Genomic DNA, 23,367 nt, shown 5'->3' on the forward strand with positions numbered 1-23,367 from the left:
TTGTGTGCCAAGTGTTTTTTATAAATGTATGGGAGAATTACACAGTTGGCATCTCAAATGCCAGCCTACTCAATGCTGAATGTATCTATTACAAGAGTACAAAGCATAAGCTACAGAGCTAATTTGCAAATAAATCAGTGTTTGGAATAGTGTCTTCTTTTATCTAAAATAAAAAGTGGTCTTCCCTCCTCCCGCCAATAAAACTAGCCAACTTTGCAACAAGATGCTGAATGTTGAAGCAAACATCATCATGTGACAGTATTTTAATACAGCCATTCTTTATAACTTTGTTTCTTTCTTGGACCTCATTTGTAGGTTTTTGTCTCATGTTGGATGCTCTATTGTGTGTAAAAGTAGCAATATTAGAGACTGTAACAGCTGAAGTTAACCAATCTCAGGTTACCAATCCCGGTCTCTATAACTCTAGTCCTGATTTTGGAGAGCAATATCTATATTAGAGATGGGCCCAAATCACAAAGTTCTGAACCCAAAGTGTACAGATAAATGGATTCAAGGTTCACTTCATATATCTACATCTGTCCTGAGTGCATGTATGTTAAATCACATAGTGACAACCAGGTTAGCAGATCTTATTGAGGCAGAAAAGTATTGAGGTAAGCAACCAAGGCCATCAATTTCAAATTCAGATGCCTTAATTTTGGCACCCATATCATATTTAGGCACCTAAATAAGAGAGGCCTGATTTTCAAAGGCACTGAGCATCCACGGTTCTTGTTGACTTCTGTGGTGTCATTCACACAAATCCACAGAAGAGTCCATAGTAATTGTGCACGCATATGGATGTGAACTTCCAGGGATATTATCTCTAGGATAGAGTTAGTACTAAGTTCTTTTTAAAAGTCTTTAGAATTATTTATTGGGGTGGTAGAGTTGACTTCTGCTTTTATTATCTTTAAAATAATAAAAACAAAAGCAGTTATAATAATTTCTTCTCTGTAAACTGTTTGAAACTTGACAAAGGTTGGAGCTTTGCTAAATTATAAATTGGGACAGAAACTAGGCCTATTTGAATTGTCTATAGAATTCTAAACTCTTTAAAAGTGGAAAGAAATTTGGCAAGTGTTTTTTTAGTGCCGGGCATCTCTGGAGACTGCCAGTTTTGTGCAGCTGCATTGGTAGTGCTGAAGAATAAGGCCTCAAAATTCTGCTTCAGTTGGGACAGAACAGTGGTCTGTTGAGACAAAGCTACAGATTTGCTAACATCTTGTTCAGGGACAATCTGGATCTATACATTTTGGTTGGCTGTCACAAAGGAAAATATGGTTGTCACACATTTCCCCCAATTTTCTCCACCCCACCCCAAGAAAAACACACAAAAATGGAACAGATGTATTGCATGTTGTACAATAAGCTCCTCCTTCAGCAAGCAGCTTTAAGATTCTGTGTGATGACTTTTGGCTTGTGTAATTCTCAAAACCAGTGAGGCCAGGAATGATTCATTTTAGTCATTTCAAACTATTTAGTCCTGTATTCTGTATATGACTTATGCTACAGGAAAATTATTTTGAAACTGTTTTATAGAGATTTGAATCTTTGAGGAATATTTTGTCTCTCTCCATCTGTAAAGCCAGGTGCCTTAATTACTGTGACCCTCCTGTACAAGGTTAATTGAAGTTTCTTCATTGGCTTTTTCTGCAAGCAAAGAGTTGAGAGAGGGAGACGGGGGAGGCGAGAGAGAGACACGCACACAAATTTTGACTTTTCTGTATTTTACACTTGATTCCAATTGGGCTTTTCTTTTTCTTTTTTAGTTTGTATATGTGCATGTTATTTTCTGACAAGCAGCTCATTTGCTTAAATAAATGTTGGATGTTTAAGATTGAGGGGTTAAGGGCAATATATTTTCACCACGTATCTATTTTTTTTGTCTCTAACTAAACGGTCTCATGGACTGTTCAAATAATTAGACACCAATAGAGGTGTGCTGATGAGTGGATGGATTTTTATTCTTGATGCTGACCCAAAACACTTCCATGGTGGGATTAGGAGCCGTTAAAGTTCAGTTTGCTGAAAGAGGCTGATTTTACTCTATCAGTGGATAATGGTTGTGAAGTTATGATGAATTTTTTTAAAAGCAGCAAGTGAGTAGTTGATGGTGGTTCAGGATGCAGTACAGACCAGTGAGGGGCTGTGTCACCCTGGCTGTGCCACCTGGGGTTCCTTACAGTGCTTTGTTGCTGCAGCTCCCATCTGGGCCACTCACAAACAGCCTAACAGCATGTAGGTCACACCCTGAGTCTCTCTCTATACTATAGCCCCAGCCCTGCTCCCGCAACTTTGACTCCAGCAGCCTGTCAGCAAACACATTTCAGTCCCAATTTCAGTATATGTTCCTAACTTTGCATATAATGTTGCTGCATACATTTTACCATGATATTATTGACCAGTGAGTTATTAGTTTTCAAGTGAGATCTTACAAGGCATATTTTGTACAAAGATTATTACAGTAATGTGTGGAGTGTGAATACAGGAGTGTACAGAGAGAGAGAGTGGAACAAATCCATGGAGTGTTTTAAAAGGAGAGCTGCTAAGAACATCTTTGGTTTCCCAAGAATCCAAATGAAGGTGTAGTGTGTACATTGCTTCCCAAAGAGTCCCTTCACTACAGACTACTTCCTTGATTATCCAGTCCAGTTTCTGGAAAAAAATAACAAAAACCAACAGAATGCTTTGGCACATGAGGGATTGAAAAAAGTGTAATGATGCCTTTTTGCAAATCTGTGAATTTAATGCCAGTGTTTTGTAAATGTACAGTACTTCATGTGTAACTTGTTTGTGTATTTCATGCTCAGCGACTTCAGTAGTCTCTGGGAATTCGTCATTCTTTTAGTCTAGCTTCTGGCAGTTTTACATTGCCAGTTAAGCCTGAATGCTTGCATGTCGAGGCTTGTTTTCTGCAGTGTCATGAATTTTAAATTGTAACCTCTTACCAAGTGCCTTTGTTTGTTCAGTGTGCTGCTTCTTGGAAAACTGAAACCAGTGTGTTTTTAAATATAGAGCCTGTCTAAGTGACTGAACCCCTGATAGGAGCCCTTTTTGAACAACAGTTTCCTGTATTTGCAGGTCGTGCTGTAGCTCATTTATGTGCATTTTTCTTAGACGCCCGCAGTGTTGCCAACTCTCACCAATGTATCACAACTCATGTGATTTTTGTCTCCTGCTCCTTCCCTCGTGATTTGGGAACAGGTTGCTGTAGTCACCTCACTCCCATTTGCAACAGCTGCCATTCCCCTGGCCTCTGCAAGTACCTGCTTCCCTGACCGGGCTCCTCTCCCTCCTGCTGTCTCAGCCCTTGCTAATCCCTGGCCCCGGCAGATACCTTCTGCCCATCCCACTCCTCTGCACTGCCTCAAGCCCCCACTGTTCCCAGCTCCCTTGCTGGGAGTGCACTAGGAATGGATAGCCCATATGTGGGCAGGTGGAACCCCCATCACTGAGATAAGGCTTTCCCCAGGGACTAGCCTTCTTCAGCCTCCCTCCCCGCTGCTCGTAGGGGACAATTCCTTTCCTCCTCCGGGAGTGGAGAGGTAAGGGTGAGTCCTTGTGCCTTCTCCCAACTCATCCCCCTGCCCTAAAGCGTAAGTTTGACTCCTGCATCCCCCATTGCCCTGGGGGACAGCATATTGTTACAGGGAGGCATTTCAATATTCCCCCTCTGCAGCGGCTGCACACTGGTTCCCCTGGCAACCCTGATGGCTCAACTGCCAGCATCACCTTCATCTCCCATCCCCTCTGCCAAAATCATCTTACTTTCAGTACATATGCAAGAGTTAGCAGTACTGTGCTTATCACACTCACAGTGGGGTTGGGCAGGGGGAATTCAGAAAGCAGAAGACAGACTAAAACCATCTTAAAGAATCTCGTTATTTTTCTGCCAGTCTCATGATTTTGGGGAGATTTTTGGGGGACGGGGTCTGACTCATGATTTTTCAGCTCCTGGGGGTTGGCAATACTGAGAATGTAGCAATGGCCCTGACAGCGAGTGTTTGTTCTTAAATGTAAATAATTTACTTTAAGGTAGGTTGGTTTGTTTCTAAAAATAAATAAATTCGATCCTTTAAAATAAACCACGCTCTTCTCTGTTCCTACTGTAGGGACTGGAGATGCATAATTTGAGCAACAATATTATGCTCAACATTGGTGAAAAATACTAAAAAGTTTGGGATAAAAGTTACAGGTTAATTGTGTTCTTAAAACATGAGTAGTTCTCTTTATTCTGGTAGCACCTAGGTTGGAGCCTCACTGTGCTAGGTGCTAGATATGTGCATAATAAGAAACAATCTCTGCCCCAATGAGCTTATAGTCTAAATGACAGACAACAACTGGAATACAGGCAGTAATATTATCTGCATGGTACAGAGAGGCTAAGTGACTCACCCAAGGTCACACACAGTCTGTGACATAGCCAGGAATTGAACCCAGATCTCCTGAGGTCCCAGTTCAATGAATTCACCATGCGATCATCCTTCCTTTGCTGATTTAGAACTGATCACTTGCTAGGGAGAAGAGGTTTTATTCCCTTCTCCATTTTTACCTCTCCCACTAGATGGGGATATCAGCTTCAGCCCCTGGGGTTCAGAGGAACTAATCAGCTGGTCTCAGGCTGGAGTTTTAGGTATGTGTTCCTTTTCAAAGGAGAACAGATTTCAGGAACTATCCAATGCTTTGTGTGTGAGAGACAGAGGGAGGGAGGGAGGACAGGAGTCATCTAGAGTATAATTCACTGCAGAGTTAACTTGGGTGATTGGCCTCAGGTTAGCCTACCCTGGGTGTGACCAGCGACACTCGAATTACTGTGTTCTTCCTGTTGCTGCACTTGTCTATGTGCACTTGGACTTCTGGGGGCAAATCCCATGGGTCTTTGTGCTGCAGTAAGCTGAGCTGCTCTGGTTATTTACCAGTGAATTGTGGGGGAGCTTCTGTCCTTTTGGGCACTTGGGTGAAATTGCGGGGAGGCATTAGAGGACTGTCAGCAACCCAGCCTGAGTTTAAAATAACCATCCCAAACTCAGGTGAGAGTGTTTTGTGCGTGGATGGGTTGGGATCCTGGGTTAACTCTGCAGTAAGGACATACCGTTAGTGGATTGCAGTACACAAATATTTTGACTGGAACTTGCTAATAAAAGATATATGTCAATAAAGCCATGTGTTGACCCATCTTGACTGTTTGGACAGTAGGTGGAAGTTTAGATCCACTAGATTTTCCTCCTATAGAATCAAAGCAGCGCTGTGAAGAGGCAGCTCTGGTAAATCCCATTATGTTGCTGTACCTGGGCTATGAACAGAGACTCATTTAGATACCGGAGATGCCCATGTCTGGTAGGCAATTTGTAAAGATCCAAGAAATCGAAAGGGTGATCTTACCTATCTTCTCCTTCCATTCTGTCTTCACCTCTGCATTTTGTCTGTCCCCTTTGTCATTTACCCTTTCTGCCACGCCCCGCCTGCTCTTGTGTTCTCCACCTTTTCCTGTCCTCCTGCCTTCTTTCTTTCTTGTTCTTTTTCTCTTGCAAATCTTTATCTCACGGTCACCTCTCCATCTTCCTCCACTTAAGTCCCAGGTGACTATGTATTAGTCCTAACCCATGGGGCACCTCCACATCCTCATTATCTAGGTCTTTTTTATCTTATTCCTCCCCTCTTCCTTCTCTCTTGAATGCCTGCTCAAAAAAAAAAAAAAAAAAGTGAATATTATCAAAGCGTTCGCCTAGTGAGTCCAAGTAACCGTGTGATTTTATTGTTGTAATCTGCTCTTTCTCCTTTCCTCCTCTTATTCATTGCTCTCACTTACTCTGTCATGCCTAAAAGTGAGACAGTAAGCGCCTAATGGTAGGAACGGTGTCTGTCTTTTTTTGTAAAGTGCCTAGCACACTTTAGGCACTGAATACATAATAAATTAGCTTTCAGTTATTGGTGCAAAGAACAGCTCACTGATTTTCTCATTCCCTCTTAGGCTTCTTGCATTGATCCTCTTTACAGGGTCCTAGTGTGAGTACGTGAGTAAAGACCTTTTACTCAGAGACACGATTGCAGAGAATTATGTACAATCATGACTTGGATCTCAGGAGAGCAGAAGCCTTTTCTAAACTTGGCCCCATCAGCCGTCCTCCTCCCACCCAATCCTCTGGGGGCACGACATGAGGCAGGCCCCCTCGCCTCCTAGGGTAGGGAAGAGAGAATACCAGACTGACCTCTGTCTGACCAGCCCCTGGACCTCACACATGTTTCCAGCAGCCCATCCCCTCACTCTGGATAATAAACTTTTTCTGCTGCCAGTTAGTATAGTTCATCCTAGATCTCAAGTGGTAGCAGTCTGTGCTGCAATTCTGAAGAGTCAGGATTCAAACTTCAGTGGTTCTGTGTGAGGGGAAGGGAGGCTGTAATCATTCTACATAATAGAATTTTATTTTTATCTTTGTTCATTTAAAGAAAAAAAACCCCAAACCCGATGAAATTACGTACAAAAAGACTGCATGCAACAAAAATCAAACCGTCAAAAGCTAGGAATTGGTAAATGGAGAGTTGTCTACACAACCTTAATTCAGCCCCTTTGTGCATATGCATTATGCTACAGTCTTTAATTACTTGATCACACGCTATTGTCCCTGCTGGACCCCTGTCTCATTCAGTGCCCAGGTGGTATGTGCACGCGGGCCGAGTTAAGGTGGCAGGGGCAGCTATAAATTTAGCATTTTCCTAACTTACACTTGACTTTGCAGCGTAAGTAACATTCTTTTTAAAGGACTTTTTTTGTATGTAATTTTATATATTAAGGGTCTGTACTTTTAAAACCGTTGTTGCCTTTGATTATTTGAGTGTGTGTGCAATTGGAGAAACTAATGTTTTGGTTTAGAAGTGTGATGTAATTACACTGATACTTTCTCTACTTCTGTCCGAAAAACCCTGCTGAGCCACGAACCACATTGTAGGCAGTGACCGCCACTCTCACCCTTTCAACAGACATTGCTTATGGCAGAAGCAAGTCTGCAAGAGTTCTTATGATGCCACAAGCTGCTAGTTTGTAAAGACCTACTGCACTGCTCGCAGAGGTGCCATGCAGGTTTCTGTCTCACTTGTTGCAGAGAGCTGCTGGTGAAAATGAGATGAGTGTGCAACCTGTAGTCTGTTTGCACTGGAAAGCTCAGTGGTGAAAGTATGCAAAGCAAGCTTCTGAGAGGGGGTGTTACCACATTAAAAGGCTTCTACATTCGTCAGTTTTGTTCCTGGAGCTCTCTGTATCACACGTACCATTGAAGTTAACTACTGAGACTGTTACAAGGCAGGAGCTTCCTAAGTGTGAGGGGTTTTCCTTAATGCCCCTGAAGACAGAACTGAGATGCCACAAAAAAGAAAAAAAACAAAACCCTGAGCGCTGTGATTTGCTTTCATAATTAATTTTAGTTTTGCCACTTTGTTACTAATAATGCTTTGAGGAGGAAGAAAGGGGAAAGTGGGGTGGACTATATGGGATGGTGTGCACAGTTAAGTAGTTTTAGATTTAGTCAAATTTTGACCACTGGCGCGGGCCTAGTAATAATTTAACACTACAAGAAAAATGTAAGTTTCCATACAAAATGAGAACATTTAGCAAAGGCTGCTTCTCTCAACCAGTCTGCATATTTACAGTTTCACTTTGAAGAGTGGCTGTAAAAATAATATTGTCTGGCTCTGTGATTCTTGTGCCGCAATGACTCCATGTCAGACTCGTGCAATTAGAGCACATTAAGCCTATAGAAGGCGTCATGCTTCATTAAAGCCAACGGATGGTAGGGCTGTGTGAAGGGAGACATAAACAGAGTGGCCAAACAGGGCAGGTTTCTATACTCTCTTGGTCCATGGAAGGGTGGGGCCTCTGCACCAGCCCCATATAATACTCTTGAAGCAAGTCAGGAAAGGAGGCAATGGATCAGTGATTACATGAATTCTGCAGCTTTCATACTCCGTGCAAGTGGTATAGAGGGCTGGAGTAACAGCTGTGAGGAGTTTACACTGCTGTCTGCTTCCCTGGGGATAGTTTGAGAAAATAGATTTCACCCAAGCATGTACACCTCCAAAGTTTCACCCCCATGAAGCTCAGTTACTTGGGTATTATATACATGTGAAGTGAATTTCACTCTTTTGCAAGTAAATCTTTTTACTGTAGATTTGACCTAGGTCTGAAAGTCAAACCTTGTTCTTTCTGGGTCTTGCTTCATCATATGTTCAAAGATTTCACAACTGAAATGTAGTTATTAGCTATGTCGCTAGTTAGCCAGTCTTATCATGGGGTAGAAACAAGAATACAATCCAGCTTGCTCTTGCCATAGCTGCATTGGCTCTGCAGGAAAATCAGGACAAAAATTAGAAAGTTAATTGGTAGATGTGATTTTGGAGAGAAGGGAAGAAATAGGGTGCAGAACATGGGTAATCTGGTGCCACTGTTGCGTAATGACTTTTTCCTGTAACTATTTGTTTGGTTACAGGTAATTCCAGACTGTCTGGCAATTTCTGCAGCCGTTACAACTTTCTAGTCATAACTTGAAATACTGTTGTGCCCACCAGTCTGTCAGTGCACCTTGTAGTAATCACTTGAGCTGGAGAAAGAAGCATGCCAAATAATCTAATTAGCATACAGTTATGAAACAGTCACAAGGTGGCAATGCTTCATCGTAATGCTGACTAGCAATTACCGAGGGCTTGGCTACGCTAGAAAGGTAACTCCATCTGTATTAGGTCAACTTACAGCCACCGCAGTAATTACTGTGGTGGTGCACGCCAAACTACCCTCCTTGGGTCAGCAGTGTGCGTCCTCGCCAGCAGCCCTTCCACCGACCTACGAGGGGCAGTGTGGGGAGTTAAGAGTCCAGTCTCTCAGCTCTTTGCTGAGGGCCCAGCTGCCCCACAGGCTCCTGGCAGGCTCCCCCATTCCCCTTCCGGAGCCAGGAGAAGCTGCCTGGGGCTTCTCTCCTCCCAGTTCCCTGCTGGGAGCAGGGGGGAAGCTGCCCAGGGCTTCTTGCTTCCCTGTTCCTCACTGGGAGCTGGGGGTGGGGAGGCGGCCCAGGGCTTTTCGCCCCTGGAGGAGTGCAGTCCAGCTGCCCCCAGATTCTCCCACCTATTCCCAGCTGGGAGTTGGGCAGCCTTGTCAATTTCACGGCTGCCCGCTCAGCTGCCCAGGCCTCTTGCCCTGGCTTCCATCCAGGAGCAGGGTCCAGCTGGCCAGCTCTCCAGAGGAGCAGGGGGCAGCTGGGCAATAGCGGCCTGGCTTTCTTGTCAATTTCACAGCTCCTGCCATGAAATTGTCAAAACAGCCAACAGCCAATGTAAGTAATGCAGTGTCTACACAGACACTGCCTCACCCTAACTACTCCGACATAAACCTTAGGCCTCTTGTGGTGGAGTTACGATGTCAGTGTAGTAGAGCACTTACATTGGCGGGAGGAAGGCGGTAGTGTAGGCACTGACATAATTAGGTTGATGTAAGCTGCCTTACATCAACCTAACTGTGCAGTGTAGACCAGCCCTCAGATAATTCATGTAATTCAGCAACCAGTTTCTGCTGACTGACTGCATCCACATAGCAAGGAAAATATCAGTTATTAGGATTCAGTCTTAGAACAGGTGAATAGTCAGCCTGAAAAATAAACAATTCTATGTATTTCAGAAAGAGAGGGACACCACAAGAGAACACAATTAAATGCTGTATGACAGGCAAAAGTGAAGGGACCACTAATCATACATAGCCATAATGCTATAAGAGCCAAATTGTGGCTTGGGTATCGGGACCACACAAGGTAGTAGGAGGCCATCAGGCACTCCCTTTCACCAGCTGCCTATGTCATCATGGGCAGCAGCGTGAGTGGGGAAGGAGGTTCACTAGAGATACTACATCTCCCCCCCGCACCCCTGCCCTCTGCACAAGTAAGTGAGAGAAGATGGGCAGAAGCTTGGCTCTTCTCCTCTATCCTGTGTGGCTGGCAAATCAGACATTAAACCCAGCACAGTTTATTCCTGTCTTGGAACAGTAGGGAAACTGGGAGGGAGATTGTGACACACTGAGTGCCGAAACATGCTCGCCCCTTGCTCAGAGTAGATATAGTCATGATCTGTCCCTGGGGTAGCAGCTCCCACATCTTTATATCTATATTGCATAGTCTGTGGTAAGGTTTCTCTGTAACCTTTGGCATATGAGCCACAATCAGGGACAGAAACAGAGTTCATATATGCTAAGCAAGAAACAGCAGTCAGATTCGCTTAAGATCATTTCAAGTGAAAGTGACTGGCTAATAATGTCTGAACTAGTATCAAGCAGGAAGTGGATTATGTCTCTTTCCATTTTCTCCCATTCTGACTAATTCATTAGCAGACACTTGACACAGGGAAATAACAGACTAGTGGATGTTCTTAAATCAGTTGGATTCTAGTTGCTGCCCTGCTGCATTTTGATGCATTTCATAAAATGTATACAGTTTTGCTTATACATTTAATTTGTCTTGCTGTTGTGTAGCTCCGTATTTCAGAGAATAGTACTGCTTTTTAAACTTGTTTTCTTCAAGCCTTCTTTCATGTACACCATGCAACTGGAATTTAGTATTTAAAATATTTGTAGAGGAGTATTTACTGGTAACTTGGAGGAGAGACTTTTACAAACAATGTTAATAACGCAAAGTTTTCTGCACACATCATTGTTCATGCAAGTGTTTAAGGACAAGTAGAAAAACAAGAAACTTAACTATTCAAATATTGGTTTCTCCTCTTAACAAAACCAAAACTGAAGTGATACCACCACCGAGTAAAATCATGGTGCCATAAATATAAATAAAAAACTGATAAGAAGCAGTTGTCCATTGTATTATAGCTGAGCATGCAATATGAGCCAAGTCTTGAAGCCCTTAATTTTTTTAAACCTTGTTTGTGCAAAAGAAGTTTTGCCCAAGTAAGGACTGAGGAAGGACTTCAGATTTAGCCTTCTACCTGCTGCATAGGGGGCAGCATTTATATGTGATTTCTCACAGTTACCAGCCATCCCTTCCTTTAGAACAAAAAGCCAAGCCATCAAACTATGCAAAACAGATAGTAAATACAATACACACTTACAGCACTGGATGTGCCTCTGAAAAAGGGGAGGTACTGCACAGAGAGATTTATGAGGGAGGAGAAATCTTGCATGAATCTATCATTCTCAATTCAATCTTTAGCCTTTATAAAGTATGTGTAAGTGTTTGCAGAAAATCTTCTGCTTGCAGATCCTGTATTGTTCACAAATATGGCTTTTGTTGTGCTTTCATTTAAAAATTGTTAACTATAAGAGTATTTTTTTAAAAGTAGGGTTGGTGAAGCAGTGGGGAGTTAGTACAATATGGTCAAAAATTATTCCTCTGATTCAGGAAAGCATTAAAATATGTGGATAAGTCCATTCCTATTCAGGACACACACTCAGCTGTCAGGATATGCTTAAATCCCATTCACTTTCAGTGGGATTTAAGCACAGTTAGCAAGCAACCTTCCTGAGTAGGGATTATTTCCTAAATCTGACTTTAAAACCTAGATAGGGAAGAGCCCTTCTTTACAGATTTAATTTTTTCAAATATAGCCGTGTCAAAAAAATTGCCCCTTTTCTCTTGCTTTCTTCCCACTGCCTTTTCACTTCCAGAAATTGGGGAAATGTCACAAAAACAAAACATTACAGCCCTCCCATAACCCACAAAGACCCCAATCATGCAAATGTACACATGTGTAACTTTTCAGTGTGGAATACTCCTATTAACTTCAAAATAAGACATTTTATTAAATTTGAACTGGGTCCAGCAAAGAGAGATACCTACTCTCCTTTCATCAGAAGTTCCAAGAATGTTTCTACTTGTGATCACTTTTGCCTTGATCCTGCAAACACGTCAGCATGGGCTTAAAGTGTTTGCAGGATCAGGGCCATTGTTATTTAAAAAAGAGTAGGATAGAGGATTTCATAACAGAAATCAAACTTGTTTGGACAGCCCCTTCAGTTTATAATTCAGTAGACTAATTAAGTGCTTTCAGGATACTTTCTACTCCTGGATCTCAAGCATTTGATCAAATTAAAGACGTAACTTAGATTTACTAAGCATGAAAAGTAAAAACATTTTGTGGTTTAATAATGAAGAAGTCAGATTTCTGTCTTCTAGGGAAAAATATAAAATATAAAAATATGCTAGGCAATGATTATAAACATTCAAGCATAGGGTCAGTGAATAGTTAAATGTTAGGTATGAAGATCAAATTTAAATATGAAAAACTATCTTTTTATATTAGAGCCCTTCCCCTCCCCCCACACACTTTTTCTCTATAATTTGTCTTTATTTATAATTTGTGCTATCTGTGAGTTCTTTGGGCAGGAGCCTGCCTATCTTGCATGTATGTTAAGCATCTATCACACCCTTCTGCACTATAAGTCAGATTTTCAAAGCTTGTTAGGGGATTTAAACACATCCCATTGCAAGTTTCCTTTCCTCTTTTCCCTTCCCTTTGTCTCTCTCCCTCTTCCCCACGTGTTTTGGAAGACTACAGCTCAACCATGTCCCTCAAAAGGCAGAGAATTAAAGAAACTAAAGAAGAAATTGTCTTGCACGTAAGACATGTGACTGGGAGTTGTGGCGCCTGCGTTCCATTCTTACCTCTGCCATTGACTCACTGTGTGAATGTGGGGCAGTCACTTTACCTCCCTGTGCCTCCATTTCCGTATCTGTTCAGTGGAGATAAATCCCTACCTCACGGGAGGGTTGCGAGGCTTAAATTCAGTAACATTTGTGAAGCGCCTTGGGATCCTCAGATGGGTGGAACTGTAGACCTGCAAAGTATTGTTAAACTCCAGTAGAGGGCACAAGTCATGTGTGTTCTATGTCTTTGCCAGTGCATTGCTGTAGAAGGGTCGAATAGCTCCCTATCGTTGTGTATGTCATGTCTCACGAATACAGAACATTTAGTCCTCGAACAGTTTCTTGCCATCACGTAGCCACGCTCCTGTGCAGCCTCACAGCTTGTAATGACTACGGTGAAGATTTTGCCCTGGTTGTTTTTAGTAGAAGTCAGACAGGGCGTGAGCAATAAACAAAAATCCACGGGAGCTGTGACCTGCCTGTGCCTTTTACTAAAAATAACCGAGGGGTGGGAGGATTGGTGGAATGACAGCTGGAACCCCATGGAGGGGATGGGACTGACAGCCCGAGCCCCGCCGTGGGGGATGGGGAGAATGATAGTCCGAACCCCACCGTCAGGGGTAGGGGGGCACCTAGCCCCAGCTCCAGCCACAGGTTGGGGGTGCAGAGTCCAAGCTGAAGCTGGCGATGGGTGGGAGGCACACAGCCCTGGCTTCAACCGCTGACAGCTGAAGCCGCAGACGTCACAGAGGTCTGGTAAGTCACAGAATCAATTACTTCCGTGACCTCTGTGACTAAATCGTATCCTTGCTGATGTGATGAGCTGCATGCTTGTTAGGTTATTTTTGGGCAGGAAAGCAAGTTTCCCATTTGGGGGAAGGGGGAAAATCACCTTTTCAAATGGGAAAAGTCTTTTTTTGGTTTCAAACAGTGAACATGGATATAATTCTTTTGAGAAGAGGATGACTTTTAATTTCAACATTGCTGTAATTTAATTTGTGCATGTTTTGTTCCCAGAAGTGCCCATTCTTTCAGTGTAAGGTGACTGGCTCTTTTTTTTTTTTTACAAAAGTAACTTATATTGACTAAACTTCATGTTCTATAATGAACTGATAATATACTGCTAGAACTATTGCTTTATTCCCTTCCAACACAATTTCAAAAGATATATGTCAGGACAAAACAGGTAAAGAATAGTGTTAGAGATGTGTATTAACATGGTATTTTCATGCCCTTTCCCCATCAGTTGACTATTTAATCACTCAGCATCTGTACATTTCCTGCTGCTTCTATCTCTAAATATGCTCTTGTGTTTTTCCAGGACTATCAAAAGACATAACACTTTTTATGATGGGTGCTATTCCAATCTTCCAGGAGTATGTCATATTCCAATGGCTGAACCATTTTGCACCAAAACCAGAGAGGTTAGTGGATTTCCTAAGAAAAATCAAATATTTAAAAGTTGTTTGGGCAGCCCTTGTGGTTTATAATGCTATAGACTAACTAAGTGGTTCCACAGTACAGATGCAGTCTCCACCTCTCTAGTCCTGTGTCTTCACCATTTGATCAAATTAAAAATAAACTTAGAATTTACTAGGCATGAGAAGTAAAAGATTTTGTAGTTTAATGATGGAAAAGTCAGACAAAGTTCTGTCTTCCAGGGAAAAATAATGCAGATTGATTAGTAATTAGCTTAAGAAAGTGTTTGGCAACCTGGATTTCCCCTAGGACTCTCATGGAGACTGTGACCAGGTTCCTGGAACGGGCCTCACTGAGAATGCCACACTTAGGGCAGACTGCAAGAAGGGCAGACAGTCTCCCAAAACTGGTGGTTTACTCTATAATTAGATTCACCAAGCCAGTAACAAAATAGCTTCTGCAGTACCCCACTGGTTAACCAGAATCTAAACTCCATCCCCCTTAGGCATTTCAGTCCTTGGCTCCCATCCAGATAAACAGGTCTAACATGGTGAGGGGTTACTGAAAACCTATTTCACCATAAGTCAGGTTCTTACTGACCCCAGAGAATCAGACACACATCCCCAGACCAGTATGAATTTTAGATCTTACCCAATAATAATGCTGACGCAGTCCTTTAGTAACTAAAAACTAAAGGTTTAATAATAAAGGAAAGGTAGAAGGAGTTATAAATGGTTAATAGATCATATACATACAAGTGATTTTCAGTGTTCATGGATCAGGATCATAGCAGCGATGGAATAAACTGCTAGCTTGCAGAAGTCTCTGGAATTACCCAAAGAGATTGAGGGTCATCAGTCCTTGTTTAGAGTTTCCTTGTTAGAAATCCAGGCCAGAGAAATGAAGACAAAATGGAGATGTCTCAGGTGCCCTTTTACATCCTCTGCCATGTGCATGGAAATTTACTGTCCCAAACAAAGTCTACAGCCCTGTGTGTGGAAAGTTACTGGCCCAAGATGGAGTCCAGGGCCACATAAGCATATCACATGCCCTTACATGTTTTGCTGAATCACCGGGGATGGCGATTGGCCTCTTGGAGTCTGAGGCATCTTCAGGAAGATCTATTGGGTGGGATGAGTTTCTTCAATGGCCCAGAGAGAAGTGTTTTTAATGGGCCATCAACACATAGCTGTCTAGCCTTGATGTAAATCTACTTGGGGGTTGTCACCAAGAATACAATACCTGTGTGAGATGTAAGTGCATAGCCAATATTCATAACTTCAGATACAAAGATGATACATGCATAGGAATAGGATAATCATACTTAGCAAATCATAATTTTTCCATTGACACCTTACATGACATACTTTGTGCATGATTTGTCGCAATTGTATAACAGTGGTAGCAACAATGATACAAATGGCTGTCTTTCTTATACACAGCATCACAGGGGTGAAAGGCTCATTGAAAGGCCATTGAAATGACATTGTGAGCAAACAAGGGAGAGAAAATTGGAGCAGGCATCGTCTTTGTACTGTTTGTTCCACACTAGCACAGCAGGGTCCTGGTCCATGACTGGGGCTTCTAGTACTACTGCAATACAAATAATTAATAATAACATAATATTCACAGAAGGTGCCAATGTCAAACTTGCTTCCTTACGCAATGTCTAAGCAGTTTTACCCATACAAAGCGAGTGGCAAAGCAGGATGAAGGCTTGTATTAATTTTGATGGAATATATGGGCCCACAGAATTAAAGATGTTAACATAATCCAATCATTAAACAGTTTTAAACACGCTTCAGCGGTTGGTATACAGAGACCTTAGCCTGCTTTGTACCATGGCAAATGCACCAGTCAACATCTTTTTAAACCTTTTATTAAAGATAAGAAGGAAAAACTTAAAGCATTTGAAATGTAAAGAAGTTAAATAAGGCTTTCATTTTAACAATACTACTTGTTTCCTTTTCCTTTAGCTGGAGAGTTTTTGTAAGGGAAAAATCCCTTGTTTGACAGTCTTTAGATTGTATTAAAGATGGTGATAATTGTCCATTTTGGGGGAAAAAGAAGTTAGTTGAGATGGGCTGGAGTTGTTGTTATTGATGTTTTTGTTAAAGTACAGTCCCGGTTCCTAAGAAGACAAACACACAAAAAGGAGAGAGCAAAAAACAGCAAAGATAGAAATGCAGTTTGTGTCTCTGGTATTGTCTTTCACTTGCAACCTCACAGCTGGAAAATCACAGTCCCAATACATTCTCTTATTAACCACTCTGAGACCTGGAAAATTCATACCAGCATCAGGTTGTTTAGGGGATTGCTTTTATCTGCCTTTTTCTAGTCACAGGCTTACAGCAGTATAACAAAATATGCAGTCTTTGCCAGCTAAGACAGACTCTTATTAGACAGAAGGAAACAGGAAGGAGATAGGATAGAGAAGAAATAAGGCAGGGAAGGAAAAAGAATGCATTTTACGGGGTGGGTGGTAGTGACAAAATCTCACGTCCTAGATGGTGTTCAGAATTCAACCGGAGCTGGTGATGTCATCTCTCTCAGGCCCAGTCCGGTCAGGACATTTCTCAGGATTAGGATGAAGGAGGTCTGGGATCCAGGAGACAGTGGGGGTGGCAGCCATGATGGTGAAGCACCCAGTTGCCAGTTTTCACTCCCAAAATTGGAGTATGTGTTAAGAATCACTGAGGAATGCTGCTACAAGAAGCTACAAAAAACAGAAAACACAGACACATTTACAGCATTTATGGTCAGATTAGTCTTCTAAAAATCTTTCAGTCCACTTAGGGAATGTCTACACTACAGAGTGAAGTCGACTTACTTAAAGTCGACTTTCACCCACCGATTTTTAGAAGTCGCTGGAGCGTGTAAACACCATGCTGTTTGTGCCGGTCTCATGCATCCACACTCACCACGCTTGTGTCGACATTCAAAGCAGTGCACTGTGGGTTGCTATCCCACAGTGCAACTAGCCGCGGTGGCTGTTGGGACGAGTTTCAACATTCCTTCCCCCTCCCTTCTTCCGCCAAACAAACAGGAAACCGATTTTCATGCCGTTTGTTTACACTGCGTGCTCGCCATTACTGCGGAGACATGGAGCCAGTTCAACTCTGCACTATTATTTTGAGCATCACAAATACATCACGGCTTATCATTGAATGTTTTCGAAGTAGAGCAAAAAGCCGAAGTGCAGGCAACTGCAATGCCACCGAGGCTGCCCTGCTACAAGCCATCGAGCGAAATATTCCCAATTGCTGCAGGCTGTAACGCATCATCTGCAGTCTGTGGAGCACTGGTTCTGGTCCCGGGAAACAAGCACAGACTGGTGGGACTGCATCATTATACAGCTGTGGGATGATGACCAGTGGCTGCAAAACTTTCGTATGCGAAAGGCTACTTTCCTTGAACTGTGCTCGGAGCTGGCCCCGTCCCTGAAGCGCGGGAATACTCGCTTGAGACAAGCTCTGACGGTGGAGAATAGAGTTGCCATCGCTCTGTGGAAGCTGGCAACCCCCGACTGTTACCACTCGGTTGGGAATCAATTCGGAGTCGGTAAATAAATCTACAGTGGGCGCTGCTGTGATACAAGTGTGCAGGGCCATCAATAGACTTCTGGTATGAAGGATAGTGACTTTGGGAAATGTGCAGGACATAGTGGACGAGTTTGCCATGATGGGCTTCCCAAATTGCGGAGGCCCATCGATGGGACGCACATCCCTATCCTAGCGCCTGCCCACCTAGAAACCAAGTACATAAACCGCAAGGGGTACTTTTCCATGGTCCTGCAGGGCCTTGTGGATCAGGGGTCGTTTCACCGACATCTATATGGGGTGGTCTGGGAAGGTGCATGATGCGCGCATATTTCAGAATTCAGGACTGTTCTCTAAGATGCAGGCGGGCACTTACTTCCCTGACCAAAAAATTCACATCGGGGGTGTGGAAATGCCAATAGTGATCCTGGGGGATCATGCTTACCCCTTGCTCCCTTGGCTAATGAAGCCGTACACCAGGCACCATGACAGCAACAAGGAGTGTTTTAATAACAGGTTAAGCACTTGCAGAATGGTTGTTGAATGTGCATTTGGGTGTTTAAAGGCCAGATGGAGGAGTCTCTTCACAAGGCTGAACATGAGTGAAAAGAACCTCCCGTCAGTGATATCTGCTTGCTGTGTTCTTCATAATGTGTGTGAAGCGAAGGGGGAGAGGTTCCCCCAGGGTTGGGCGGTGGAGGCAGAAAGACAGGCTGCCAGTTATGAGCAGCCCGATGCCAGCAATATGCTGAGAGCTAACCACAGAGCTTTGAAAACCAGGTTCTGCAATGAGATGCAGGACTGATTTCTGTTCCTGTATGTTATTTGCCTTTGCTCAACATCCCCCCCAGCATCGATATCAGTACCCTCCAAATCCCTCCCAAACAAGATATGATTGAATAAAGAAACGTGTTGAAATGATGCAAACTTTTATTTATGGACATTCAAGTCATGGGAGGAGGGGAAGGAAGTGTTCATTCAGTCTCAAGGAGTAATGTGGTTGCTTGCAAGCCAGCTGTCACTGGAGCCGCCGCTGCTTTCTGCTCGCCGAGACCTCTTGGGGGTATGGGAGGGGCAGGGCAGCAAAGCCATAGGCGGAGGAGCATTATGGAGGGGCTGCAGCAGGACTCTGTCCAGCCTCCGCTCCTCCTGAAGCTCCACAAGCTGCCAGTGCATGTCTGCCTGGTCGTGCATGATTCGCAGCATCTCCTGCATGGTACTGTGATCATGCTCCTGCATTTCTCTGTGACTCTCCCTGTCCATGTCCATATTCTGGGACAAGGTCAGCCGTCACGCTCTGAGCTCTGTCTCTGCGGCCACGAAGGCATTCATGAGCTTACCAAACATGTCGTCTCTTGATTTTTGTTTTCTTCTTTCTAATCTGCAGTAGTCTTTCCGCAGCATTTCTAGAGGGTTGGGCCAAGGCCGAGGTGTCTACAGAATGAAAAGAAATTCACACGGGTGCCATTGTTAGCAGACCGAAGAAAATGATACAACTGCAACAAAGTATAAAATACTCCCCTTGCAGTGCACAAGGCAAACCCAGACCCTCATTCCATTCCGAACATCCCAGAAGGGTTGGCTTGTTGTGCCATTACAGAGATGGTAAGCCAGGGGCACCTCACTGTGCTATAGAGAGGATTAATGATCTTTAAAAAAATTATTTTAAATGTCCTGTATTAGAGGGGTGCCTGGGCAACATGGTTTAATTTGGATGACCGTTTTGTCACGAGGCGACCACAGGGGATCTGCAGAGAGTGCGGGGGGATTTATAGTCTCTTCTGAAACCAAATCAAAATAATTAAGGTGACTTGGTAGGACACTACAGTGGGGAATACAGAGGTACAGGGTATCTGCTGTATAGTTCGGGTATTTTAAACATGCGCCGTCTTCCCTAGGTGACCATGAGCGATATCAGTCTCCTGAGGGTAACGCACGAGGAAAGGGAAGATTTGCTGCACGTGTGGGGTACCAGCCTGGCCCTTATGCCGCTGTGCTGTGTTCCGCCATGATGCCGGCTCCCTTGATTGCAGCGTGGCGCGGCAAAGTATCCTACTGGGGAGGAAGGAACAAGGCTACCCTCCCCCAAAACCTCGTGCGAAGGATAACAGATTACCTACATTAACGTTTCCGTGAGATATCAACTGATGATTCTTGGCACATAATCTCATCACATAAATAATCTGTTCCGGAGGTAACCCCCCAGTAAAGGCTGCTAAACGCCTGAAATCCCCTTCCTGCCCCCCACCCCCATTTAAAAGGACGGAACTGCTAAGAAGAAAAAAAAACCTCACAAGATGTGCCTTCCCCGGGATCATTAGTGCTGTCCTGTGTGCTGCTGGACTGCTCTGGGGTCAGGAATAGGTCCTGACTGTCTGGGAGAATGGACACCCTGCTCTCCTGCACCCTAATATCCTCAGCCTCCTCCTCCTCATCCACAGAGTCCTCATCATTGTCCATGGACTGTGACCTAGCGGAAGTGTCGATGCTGCGGGGCGGCACCGTGGTGGGGTCACCACCGAGCATCGCATGCAGCTCCTCGTAGAAGCAGCATGTTTTTGGCGAGGAGCCAGAGTGGCTGTTAGCTTCCCTGGCTTTCTGATATGACTGCCGCAGCTCCTTTATCTTCACGCGGCACTTGTTTCCCTTCTCCAGCATGCCCTGGGATATATTCCCATAAATGTCCAAATTCCTTCTGCTAGCTCTGAGCTGAGCCATGATGGACTCCTCGCCCCACAGACCGATGAGATCTAAGACCTCTGGTCGACTCCAGGCTGGAGCACGTTTGGGCCTTGCAGGAGCCATGAGGAGTCCAGTGACAAAGCTTTCTCCACGCTGGCTGCACAGGAAATGAAAATTCAAATTTTCCTGGGGGATGAGGGGTGGGGCCATTTCCGGGTAGCATGACCATGTAACAGCAGAGCGCGAAAGTCCAGAGCGGTCACAATGGGGCATTGTGGGATACCTCCCGGAGGCCATTAACATCAAATTACATTACACTCTGTGTACACTGACGCAAAATCGACCCAATAAATTCAAATTAGGTGCTACGCCACTTGCAGAGGTGGTTTTATTACGTCGACTTTTGCCATGGTTTAAGTCGATGGAACTGCCGTCCATACCAGTGTAGACGCAGGCTTTCGGAGGTCGACGTAAGTGATGTTACGTCAACCTCCATCGCCAGTGTAGACCAGGCCTTAGTCATCATGATATCAGTTACCATTCTGAGGCAGACAAAATAATAAAGTACTAAGTAGGTGACTCTGTCTTTGTAGGAGCATTTAATATGTTATAATACCAGTGCTAAGCTGTTTGCTCTTATTACCATTTTCCGTCACTGTAGATATTGTTTCTGTATAATTAACAAAAATAGTATTTCTCAGTGACTCAGGGTAGATCTCTGCTTCTACAGCAGCAATAACAAAAGGGCAGTTCTACACACACAGTTGTAACTGGTGGAGCCACATAAGTGTTTCCAAAACAAAAAATAGATAAATCATCAATCTAGGTCTCTTTGCAGTTAAATCAATAGATAATTTTGTTGCAATCCAGATAATTTTCTTCAAGTTCTGATTTTATCATGTTTGATCTATGTTCTTGAGCTTAGCATGTCATCAGAACCCATCTAAAGATGTAAAGTAATAAAATTCACCTAACCCAACTGTAATAATTGAAACCATACACAAATCCAGCACTATTAATGTGCTGTGGCCAGATGGAACCACTAGCACATGTAATTCATAGATTTTTTTTTTAACTAAATTTACCAGAAATATCAGAGAAAAAAAAAGCTTTCCAGAATTTTTATGATCTGTAAATCCAGAAACTAAATTAAGAGAAGTTGCCCTGAAATACAGAATCAGAAAGGAATTTTCCTTTTCTCTGTTATGATAAAAGGAAACTGTTTTGGAATAAGTTCGGCTGTGACAATTGATACTCAGAGATTGGGACTCACTGGAAACAATTTACAGATAGTCATAGTGAACCCAGATAGCATTCTTGGTCAGGATTATACAGACTAATGACCAACATCTAGCGTACATCAAAACATACAGTTCAGCGACTGGCGTGGGATTTGAGAGAGAGGTAAAACCCTCACATCTCCAAATTCATAGATTTCTCTCCACATTTCCATTCTATCTGCTTCCCCCACATGCTTGAACTTTGTCTGCACTAGACTTTTCTTCTTAAAATTTCCCACCATTGCGACCACCAGTTCAACTCCACCTTTGGGAGCAACGAGAGTAATACTAGTGTAGACTGGCCACCAGCATTTTCACTACCACATCGTTTAGACTTGTTCTGACCAGAAGTCTCACTGTAAGCAAGGCCTGGGTATCAAACACAATGCCTTCCTGGCTTTCTCACCTGGCACTGAAAACAGCAATCCCTGTAAGATGAATCAACTGAGTTCAACACCCACTGCAGCAAAGCAGACCAGGCATCCAGGTATTTAGCCTTCTTTCTGACAGTGGATATCAAAACACAGTTGATCCTGTCCTCGTCAGCAGGACTATTCGTTTTCAGCCCTGAGAGAGGAGGCTTAAGGCGGAGTGGGTTTCTTTGTCTGAGACTTGTCAAATTAGGTTTACATTCATAGTGTAGTACATTCACAGCTTTATTATGTGAAATTTATTCAGATGAGAGGCAAAAGTGTCACACTAGATAAAGATATTTGTTCTTTACTTACTTCACTTGTAGAAGTAAATAGCTGGCTTCACAGAGGTTGTTAATAATTAACTATTTCTGTGATAATGTTTCTGAAGGTTCTTATGGAGATTGCCAAGAAGCATGGGATCAAGTGCCACTCAAAGGGGACAGTGATCACCATTGAGGGGCCACGGTTCAGTTCTCGGGCAGAAAGCTTGATGTTTCGCAACTGGGGGGCTGATGTTATCAACATGACCACAGTTCCTGAGGTGGTTCTTGCAAGAGAAGCTGGAATCTGCTATGCAAGTATTGCTATGGCAACAGATTATGACTGCTGGAAGGAGCATGAAGAAGCCGTAAGTGAAGCCTCTGTTTTGTTTGGGTCTTGTTTTACATTATGACAAAGTATATGTAGTGCTAGTGCATAAAGTTAATCAGTTCTTGATAGAAATCACAGTGAGCCTTTTATACCAAATTCTTCATTTAATTACACCAGGTCATATCCTAATTCACTCCACTGAAGTCATTGGAGTTATTCTGAAATAACCCAAGTGCGAGTGAGAGCAGAACTCAGCCCAATATCCCTGCATTTTCCATTCATAAAGTTCTCTTCTCATGAATAAAACAATTCACCTCTTATTGTGTGAATCAGGGTGTGTGTGTAAAACCAGCTGTGACATCATTTTCCTGTAGCTGATCTTATCTTAAGTCTCTTGTTTTCCACAAAAAAACCTTCTTTTTAGTTATTGTGCCTTTTTTCTTATGTAATATGCTCAAGAACACCCACTAACCAGCAGAATGCTTACATTGCTTGCCAGTTAAATGGCGGCAGCAGCAGCACCAGCTGTAGGAACTGCAGAAATGGAGATGGTATATATTAGTTAATACATGGCCAAAGCAATTCTGTAAAATGGCTGGTTCTCTATTTTTTATGTTTATGTGACATCTTTCCTCACTCTTGGATTTTTGGGGGTTTTGTTTGTTTTGGCCAGAAAGCAAGTGTACTTTAAAAAGAATATATACAAAAAACATTTAAACTAGACAATTTCAAACTGGAAATGTGGCACTTTTTTTTAAACAGCGAGTGTCATTAATCATTGGAATCCCTTGTCAAGAGATGTGGTAGAATC

The 23,367-nt window shown here is 43.2% G+C and overlaps 1 protein-coding gene across 1 annotated transcript in view; it reads left to right on the top strand.

Annotated features, from left to right (window-relative positions):
• MTAP (methylthioadenosine phosphorylase) overlaps window positions 1-23,367 on the top strand; it is a 57,111-nt gene that overhangs the window by 26,811 nt on the left and 6,933 nt on the right. The window contains exons 5-6 of the mRNA XM_067553152.1: window positions 13,951-14,053; window positions 22,354-22,593. Of these exons, the coding sequence (XP_067409253.1) occupies window positions 13,951-14,053; window positions 22,354-22,593 (343 nt within the window). The remainder of the gene's footprint in view (window positions 1-13,950; window positions 14,054-22,353; window positions 22,594-23,367) is intronic.

This window comes from Emydura macquarii, unplaced genomic scaffold (genome assembly GCF_026122565.2).
Source record: "Emydura macquarii macquarii isolate MOO-44397 ecotype Brisbane River unplaced genomic scaffold, CSIRO-AGI_Emac_v2 contig_1451, whole genome shotgun sequence".
NCBI lineage: Eukaryota > Metazoa > Chordata > Testudines > Chelidae > Emydura > Emydura macquarii.